Source organism: Neolamprologus multifasciatus, chromosome 19 (assembly GCF_963576455.1).
Source record: "Neolamprologus multifasciatus chromosome 19, fNeoMul1.2, whole genome shotgun sequence".
Classification (NCBI taxonomy): Eukaryota; Metazoa; Chordata; class Actinopteri; order Cichliformes; family Cichlidae; genus Neolamprologus; species Neolamprologus multifasciatus.
Genome location: NC_140457.1, coordinates 29,057,263 through 29,066,413, shown reverse-complemented (window position 1 = coordinate 29,066,413; position 9,151 = coordinate 29,057,263). Strand labels below are relative to the sequence as shown.

At 41.3% G+C, this 9,151-nt stretch overlaps 1 protein-coding gene across 1 annotated transcript in view; it reads left to right on the top strand.

Annotated features, from left to right (window-relative positions):
* Positions 1–8,791, top strand: part of cfl2 (cofilin 2 (muscle)) — a 9,952-nt gene extending 1,161 nt beyond the window's left edge. The window contains exons 2-4 of the mRNA XM_085144514.1: positions 1,376–1,683; positions 2,680–2,756; positions 7,825–8,791. Of these exons, the coding sequence (XP_085000640.1) occupies positions 1,376–1,683; positions 2,680–2,756; positions 7,825–7,937 (498 nt within the window). The 3' untranslated portion in view covers positions 7,938–8,791. The remainder of the gene's footprint in view (positions 1–1,375; positions 1,684–2,679; positions 2,757–7,824) is intronic.
* Positions 8,792–9,151: the final 360 nt, after the last annotated feature.

Sequence of the window (9,151 nt, the reverse complement as noted above, 5' to 3'; positions counted from 1 at the left end):
TCATCACCTCTTCCACTTGTAGTGTTTCCTCAGGTTGTGGGTATCATCCTCCTTTAACATAGAAAGATACACTTAAACATTTGTAAACGTGTGTGTATGGGGGCGCGGTCAGTACTGCATAGTATAACAAATAAAAAGTATTTACATATTTGTTAAAATGTATCAATCCAGTGATGCCAAATAGTGATATTTTCTTATATGAAATGAATGAATATGAAATGCAAATATAAATCAAACTCGTTTTGTATGAGCAGACATCAGTTGCTCTTGCAGTCCACCAGATGGCGCAATTGAGGAGTTTTTCCCCTTAGTGAGCTCGGCAGAGGTGATGACCACATGTGGGATAACGGAGGCAGATAGAAATGAGGAAGGTGTCATTTGTGTTTAAATCAAATTTCTGAACATTTTTTTTTAATGAAATGGAAGTGATACACGGGGTCTGCCAGGAGTGTTGTATGAAAATATAGAAATTCTACGAACATCAGGACTCATCTCACATGTTACACCCAGGGATGGCTTTGCCTTCCTGTGTTAATGTTAACTCTGAATCAGCTCAACTGAAAAATGATCCAAGCCCAGTGCTGGTTGGCTACCTCCCAATTCAGAGCAAGCCAAGAAAATAACACTCTATCTGCAAAGACCTGTGTCTGTACAGCATTGTGGAAAATGCTCCAAACACTGGAACCCAGGTTTGGGATACCATCACAACGTGGATTCTCTACAGAAAGAGAAGAGGCCGCAGGCCGAGCCAGTAGGCAATAAAGCTCAGGAGGAATCTGACATCACCCTGTCATACCAGCCAGGATGAGGAAGCCATGTGGGCTAACAGACTGGCTTGGTCACACTTATGATGATGTTGGAGCACCTCCAAAATTATTATCTGCCACAGCTGCAGAGGAGGAAAAAAGATCTCAGGAGGGCTACACCACTGGCACTAAACTGGTGGAAATCCCATGAGCAAGTCTGTCCTCTCCTGGCCATGCTGGGGGGAAAACTCCTTTGTATCCCAGGTACTAGTGTTTTAATAAAAGTCTTCTCGACGGCTGGAGACATCGTCACACTTTGACCTCACAGCATGTTGATCAGCTCCTCTTTAAGAGTCACAATGTCAACTTTCCTAAGAATACTAACTTACTGTCATTGGAGGCTGACCCGTGACTGCTGCTCTCAGATGCTGCTGGGCTTGTCTGTTTTCTCACTGTGTGCTAGAGAATTTAAATACATGGTGTCAGCAGTATTAAACTTTATGTCACATAATTTGGACCAGTATTATTGGAGACTATATCACAAACAGTTGTAGACGAGGCTCCTCATTCTTTTTTGACATTTTGCAACAAATGAAGAGCTTCACTGAGTTACTGCCTCTTCTTTGCAGGCATCAGGTGTGACAGTGAACGATGAAGTCATCAGGGTGTTCAATGACATGAAGGTCAGGAAGTCTTCAACCCAGGATGAGGTGAAGAAGAGGAAGAAGGCGGTGTTGTTCTGTCTGAGTGACGACAAGAAGACAATCATCGTGGAAGAGGGAAAGCAGATCCTGGTGGGGGACATCGGCGACACAGTGGAAGACCCCTACGCCAGCTTTGTCAAACTCCTCCCACCCAATGATTGTAGATACGCTCTGTATGATGCCACCTACGAGACCAAGGAGTCCAAGAAGGAGGACCTGGTTTTCCTCTTCTGGTACTGTATTATTTGGGAGTAGTCAGGATTATGAGATCAGTCTGAATCTGGGCTGAAGTAGATGGGATGGGTGCAAGACTTTGAATACATAATCTTTCTCTGTGACAGTATAGACATGCTATAAATAATTTTCTTTACAAAGTTGATTTGCTGTAGTTTCCTGTCTGACAGTTTAACCAAAAGGCGTTTCCAGTGGAAACTGGCTGACATATCCTCAGCATAACCATGTATAATATCCACAAACTTAAAAAGAGGTTATACACACACAATATGGTAATATTATGTTGAAGCACAGTACGTATCACTCCGCGATGCTCCGCCTACGATAGCCGTAATGCTCCAACAATCCATCAAGCGGTGCGGCTTCGTAGCTTAGCAAAGTCGTACTGAAACATTTGACAGATTTTCGAGCGCCGTGCACATAAAATCGTTTCGAGGTCAGTAAACACAACCAGAGTTCATACATAAGGCACACGGGATTATAAGGGGCTCTGTCGACTTTCAGACAAAGGATTGATTTTAAGTGCGCCGTATTTTCCAAACAACACGGTAATAACGACGGCCCGCTAGCATGCGCTACCAAAAATAGTGCTTTGTTGTGTATCTGACGGGCGAAAGCTAAACCAGTTCCACCACTGAAGCTGGAGCATTTTTACAAACCAGTTCAGGTTCATCTGTTTCATTCAACGATCCACTTTCGCTCTTCTCATTCTGCGTCGCCGCCATGCTTTTTCTGCCATGTGCGTATGAAAACAAAGGCGCTGCGCGCGTTTTAACCATACTTTATCGCCATATTTCATTTTCTTATCGTTGCCCAACATTACACCGGTGTTACAGAGAACGGTATGATATAGCCCAGCCCTAGTCCTAAGCCTGAGCTTTTGGCTCGCAGGTCTTGCTTTTTCCATACGCTGATCTCATTATTTGAACCTTTGTCAGGGTTTAATGTGAACATCCACCATGACATCATGTGACTCTGTTTTTCTTCCTCCTCAGGGCTCCAGAGAGCGCTCCACTGAAGAGCAAGATGATTTATGCCAGCTCTAAAGATGCCATTAAAAAGAAGTTTACAGGTAAGTGTTCAGATCTGCATATACACCACTCTGTTATTTGGCCATCATCGAGCCTCTTTATTGATGATGTTGCTTATTTTTAGGTAGAAGCACGAGTCGGAAGTTCACACGTCTGACACGCCTGTGGTTATGACATTCACTGCTTAAATTAAATTTCATGGTCCAAAGTTTGAACATATGATTCCTGTGAAATAGCTTTTAAAGGGGTGGGGGGCTTGGGCTGAGACCCAGCCTATTCATTTATGTCCTCTGTAATGCAATTTTACTGTATTTATACAGCGTCAAATCACAACAACAGTCGCCTCAAGGTGCTTTATACTGTAAGGTAGACCCTACAATTAGGGCTGGGCGATATGGCCTAAAATTCATATCGTGATATAATTTGAAGCATGTGCGGTAACGATATATATCGCGATATATTCTTTTCTTCTGTATAACGTATTTTCCGCACTATAAGGACTTAAAATCCTTTAATTTTCTCAAAAATCGAGAGTGTGCCTTATGTATGAATTCTGGTTGTACTTACTGACCTCGAACCGATTTTGGCAGGAATCTGTTAAAAATGTTTTAGTACAACTTTGGTAAGCCGCACTGCTTGATGGATCAGAGCATTACGGCTGCCGTAGTGAGGAGCTTCACGGAGGAATCTGGGTCCAAAACTCCGTCAGATTCAGGTCCCAAAGTCAAACAAACACTGAGAGTTAAAAACTGTCTAAATTCTTTCATCTTTAATAAAATCATCAGCGTTGCTGCTTTACCAGGTGTAACAATTAAGTTTAACATCCAGGCATCCATGAAAACAGAAGTTATTAAATTTAACGGAGTTAGAAGTTAACAGGAAGTTAGCTCGCTAGTTTCCACCTAAACATTTCATACCATGTTCTGACTGAGAGATTTTTGAAACTAATTCAAACGTACAGCTCTGCTACCACTTCCAACATAAATGAAGACAAAACTAAACAGCAGTGACGTTTGCAGGGTTACTGAAGTTGGACTACCTGGTATATCATGTGCTATGTGATTGCTAGCGACACAGCTATGTTAGCATAACATTAGCACAGTGAAGCTGGAGGATGAACGCCAACTTTTTTTCCACTCAATAAAAGTTAACGTGAGGGATTCTGGTGGTCAGGGACAAATGCAATCGCATAGCAGGATGCTATACACGGGCCAAACTTCAGTCAGGAGAACAACTGAGATTATTCATCCACAATACGAGGTTAGTTATTAATATACTGCAACAACATGGGAATAGAGCAGCTGCGAGAGAATTCAGCATTAATGAATCAATGTTATTTCAAAAGTGCTTCATCTCTTTGCTATGACTCTCGGCATAATCTGCAGATGATAATAGTTGTAGCTGCTGCGATGCTTTCGACCAAAACAGGCGCAGCTTGATGACATCATCAACATGCGCTATCGCGATAGAGCGATATAGTCAAAATCTCTATCGTTGGCCAAATTTATATAGTTTCTATCGTCCACCCCTACCTACAATAATACATACAGAGAAAAACCCAACAATCATATGACCCCCTATGAGCAGCACTTTGGGACAGTGGGAAGGAAAAACTCCCTTTTAACAGGAAGAAACCTCCAGCAGAACCAGGCTCCTGTGTGAATATCATCTTGGTTTTTACACAAAGTGCAGGGGATTTTTTGAAAGCCTAAACATTAGTAATAGAATAAAAAGTTAAAAATACTCTAAAACCCACTCAGAGTATGGAAAACAATGATGAGGACAGCTGCTGTTTTTTGTTAGGATTATTTGTGATTGGCTGAGTGGGTCCAGGTTATATTTGTTGGGTTCAGGTGTTGTGTTAAGAAACCTGTACGAAAGAGCAGACGTGGCGATTTTAGTCAAGTTAGAACAAGTGACTGATTTAAAAAGAATAGGGCTAGATTTACAGTAAGAGTAATGCATGGAACAGACAAACTCATAGTAACCAAATAAACATGATAAATACATGAAAAAACTCACACAGTAATAAAAAGACCTTCAGGGTTAGGGTGGTTCACTCCTGCCAGCTCAACGTGTATTAAAGCTCCGCCCACCTGCCAATGCAATGCTACTGTCAGTGTTGGGTAGCGTTACTTTTCAAACTAACTTGTTCCATGATTATTGGCATTAAAAAGGAAATTTATTACAGTGTTACCTTCTGAGAAAACAGGAGGACAGGACACATCACAGGAGTTTTTGCCATAGAGGGAGATGGGATTATTGTAGGGTTATTTTTCTGACCCCTTCCCAGAAGAGTTATAACCTGTTACAGCTGCAAAGCGTGCACATTAAACCCGAGGGATTAAGAATGATATCATTCAAGGTGATGTAATTGAGAATAGGGCTGTGCGATATGACCAAAATCTCATATAAGACATCTATCGTCCGATAACGATATATATCACAAAAATGTAACATTTTCTGTCAATTCTGTGAATCTCGAGCAGCTCGACTTGTGTGAAGTGTTTGCAGCTGCGCGTCCTTTACCTGGAGTCGAGTCTTTTAACCGATGCATTAAAGGATGCATTTTTAGACATAAGTTGTAACGGCCGCCATCTTCTTTGTATTTATTACACGGCGTGCTGCGGGGAAAAGCCTGTTCTAACGTTTGAGTCTAAGGTTTATTTTTTAGCACCTGACGGCTCTCTTTTGCTTCTCATCCGTAAATAATCTGCATTCTCTTTCACGTGATTCAGTTTATTTTGGAAAGTCTCAACAGGATCTTGAGCTTTATTGTGAAAGGTTTATGTGGAAAATAAACAAGTGGACACGCGAGGGTTTTACCGTCGTTGTTGCTAACGACAACGCATAAAAACAGGCGCTTGTCCATCTGTAGTGGTTATATTAAATATAAGAGAAAGAGAGAACTTCATATAGCCACTACAGTGACCATCAAAACCATGAAAAAACATTGCAGTAAACCGTTTGTTTTGCGACACCACAAAACAAACGATAGCGTAAAATGAAACAACAGATGTTTTTATATCGTCATGCGATATATATCGTTATAACGAACAGCCCTACTTGAGAAGGGAAGCACTTTCAGCTATAAAGTGTATATTTGGGAACTGCCAAATTGATTTTTCTGTTTTTAGAGCTGCTGCTCATTCATCTCAGTTCAGTTTAATTTTTATAGACTCAAATGACAACAGCAGTCACCTCAAGGAGCTTTATTTTGGGAGGTAAAGAGCCTTCAATCGAGAGAATGACCACTGCCACCGTGAGACGATCCATAGTTAGTGAGGTTAACGTGGACCTAACTGAGAAACCAAGGAGCACTGCACGTGCCCAGTCAACAACTTGTCAATCACAAGTCTCCTTTCTGACTAATTGGACCGTAATTTACAAAATTACACATTGCTCGCAGTATGATTAGCGAGTGAAACCAGGAACACAGGAGGAAAATGTTTGCTGAGGTTACACAGCGAGCGGTTGTTTCCTCATAGACTGCAACCACACAAGTACCCATTAGCTGCCACACAAGTACCCATTAGCTGGTTTGTTCTTCTGTGGAAACCCCATAATGTTTCTGGAAAGTTCTTTTGGTTGTTATGCAGTGTTGGTCAAGTTACTTGAAAAAAGTAATCAGTAACTAATTACTGATTACTTCCCCAAAAAAGTAATCCCGTTACTTTACTGATTACTTATTTTCAAAAGTAATTAATTACTTAGTTACTTAGTTACTTTTTAAAAACACGATTTACAACCTGAATAGGTGATAAAGTGATAGATCTTTCAGCCCATTTCTACTTTTTCTACATAATCATCGTACAAAATGTAATCAAATGGAAAAGTCTCTTTTTAAAACTTGTTTTATGAGTTTTAATCTTTTAACTTTATGCATCAAGCAAAAATTTAATTATCTGCAACATTCTCTGACTGGAAGAAATTAGTTTAACATTTAAACCTATTTTCTGCACATTCCAGCACATAAAATAAAATATTTTGTGTGTTTACACTCAGTCTTTCAAATAGATTCAATTCAATTCAATTTTATTTATATAGCGCCAAATCACAACAAATGTCGCCTCAAGGCGCTTCATAGATACAGAGAAAAGCCCAACAATCATATGACCCCCTATGAGCAAGCACTTTGGCGACAGTGGAAAGGAAAAACTCCCTTTTAACAGGAAGAAACCTCCGGCAGAACCAGGCTCAGGGAGGCGCGGCCATCTGCTGCGACCGGTTGGGGTGAGAGAAGGAAGACAGGATAAAGACATGCTGTGGAAGAGAGACAGAGATTAATAACAGATACGATTCAATACAGAGAGGTCAGTTAATACACAGTGAGTGAGAAAGGTGCAAAGATGCAAGTAAAACACAGCAGAAAATAAATAAAGTCAAAGACTAGCAGTCCTGTTGCTCTATTTTCACCTGTAAAGCAGGAGTGGGGTAGGCGGAGGTTTACCCTGGTGCAGGTGTGCAGTGGTCAGTGGAAGAATCCGCGAGTTTCTCTGAGTTTCCCATTACGTCGTAGCTACTCGGTGCTTGTTTGGAAGTTTAGGGGTTTTTTTTCGCTGTAAAAAGAAGTTTTCTTCCCACGCACAACGGACACTAATGTTTTTGTCACTTTTTATGGAATCAAACTCAAAGTAAGGTCAGTACTTCCACGCTTTAAACGCTGCACGCTCATACTCTCTCTGCACTCGATATATGATCCATTGTTGATCTGCACACAGCTGTTGTCACGAACGTCGCACTCGCTTACGTCACTGTCATGAGACATTCTCGCAAAAAAATCACGGTTTTAGTAACGCAGTAACGCAGCGTTCCTACGGGAAAGTAACAGTAATGTAATTACCGTTTTTGCAAGAGTAATCCCTTACTTGTTACCTGAAAAAAGTAATCAGATTACGCCCATCTCTGTTATGTACACACATCTCCTATTGCTTTCTTCTCTGTGTCACAAAGGAAACACTTCCAACAATTTTAACGTTGTTTGACGACATCAGTGTTTGAGCTGGTTCGTGCATTTCATGAAATAAAAATTACATGGAAGGGATAAGGAAGTGGCCTGATACTGTTTCTCCTGGATGAGTCATCTCATCAGTGGGTGTGTCTCCACAGGTATCAAACACGAGTGGCAGGCAAACGGGCTGGATGACATCCAGGACTATCGCACACTGGCTGAGAAGCTGGGCGGGAACACGGTGGTGTCTCTGGAGGGCAAGCAGCTGTGATGTCTCGGCGACAAACTGAGCAGAGTCAAGCCAACCGCCGTGCCATCCAGACTGAAGCACCTGACCCCACCTGAACACCACTGCTTCACCCAGCAGCTTGCTCTGTCTGTATCAATGTCCTGAAGGAGTTAGCATCTTTAGGCCTCTTTGTTTTCTCTTGGTTTTTGTTCTTTTTACTTTCCCTCCCCCGACATTAAGAAGATCTCATTAACATAATGATATGCAAACACCTCCCAGTTTGTTGCCACATGACTTCTGTTCACCTTTCAGAAACAAACAAGAGATGACACTACCAAACCACAGGAAAGGCTGTCTCTCTCACACAGCCACTTTTGCCAAAAAGTGAAAGACGCAGCCACGTGTGTTGAAAGCGAGGGTTGCGCCTCCAACAGCACACAGGTCACACTCACCATGCTTTTTTGACTTTATTTATTATTATAAAGTGTTTTTTCTCTCTCTCCAGTATGTTTCAGCCAGACAGACACTGTTAGACTATGCATTCAGAAAAGATTATCCAGCACTTTCTGTTGAAACACTACAGGTTAAGACAGCAAAGATCTGCATTAAATTCTCTGTATTTATGTCTCCAAGATAATTTGTTTACCTCAGCTTTCATTTCTGTTGGACTCACTACTTTCTAGTTTTGGTCATCGCCTTACTTTCAGTTTGAATGTAACTGTCACACCAGAGTTAGAGTGCACTTTTATTTTGTAAAGAAACACTAAAGGATGCAGATTTGACCCCAGCAGTGAGAGACTACCCCACAACAACACGACATTTGGAGCCTTAAAGTGGAACGTTGTTTCTGAGATCAAAGGAAGCCACTTTGCAATAAAAGCCTGTGGCAGAACTGATGCCTCCGTGCCTCGTCTCTGTTAATCATGGGGAGAAACGTAGAAACTAGTGAAATCGACATCGCTGACATGGAACACAAACGTGTTCGAATGCCCTCATTAGACAAGCAAAATGTCTGAAGAACGTTTTTTGGATGCACTACACTCACCCATTCAGTAGTAGTGTATTCAACAGTAGAACATGGAGCCAAATTTTAAATCAGACTTGTCTTAGAACGTGTTAACTAGCATATCGACAGAATTCCTTCAAACTTTATAGCCTTCATTAGAACTGTGACTTTACCACAACCTTGTTAGACCCTCATTAGAACTTATGGGTTATGGATAAGTAGCACAAGTATATTGGCAAAAACTCAAGAT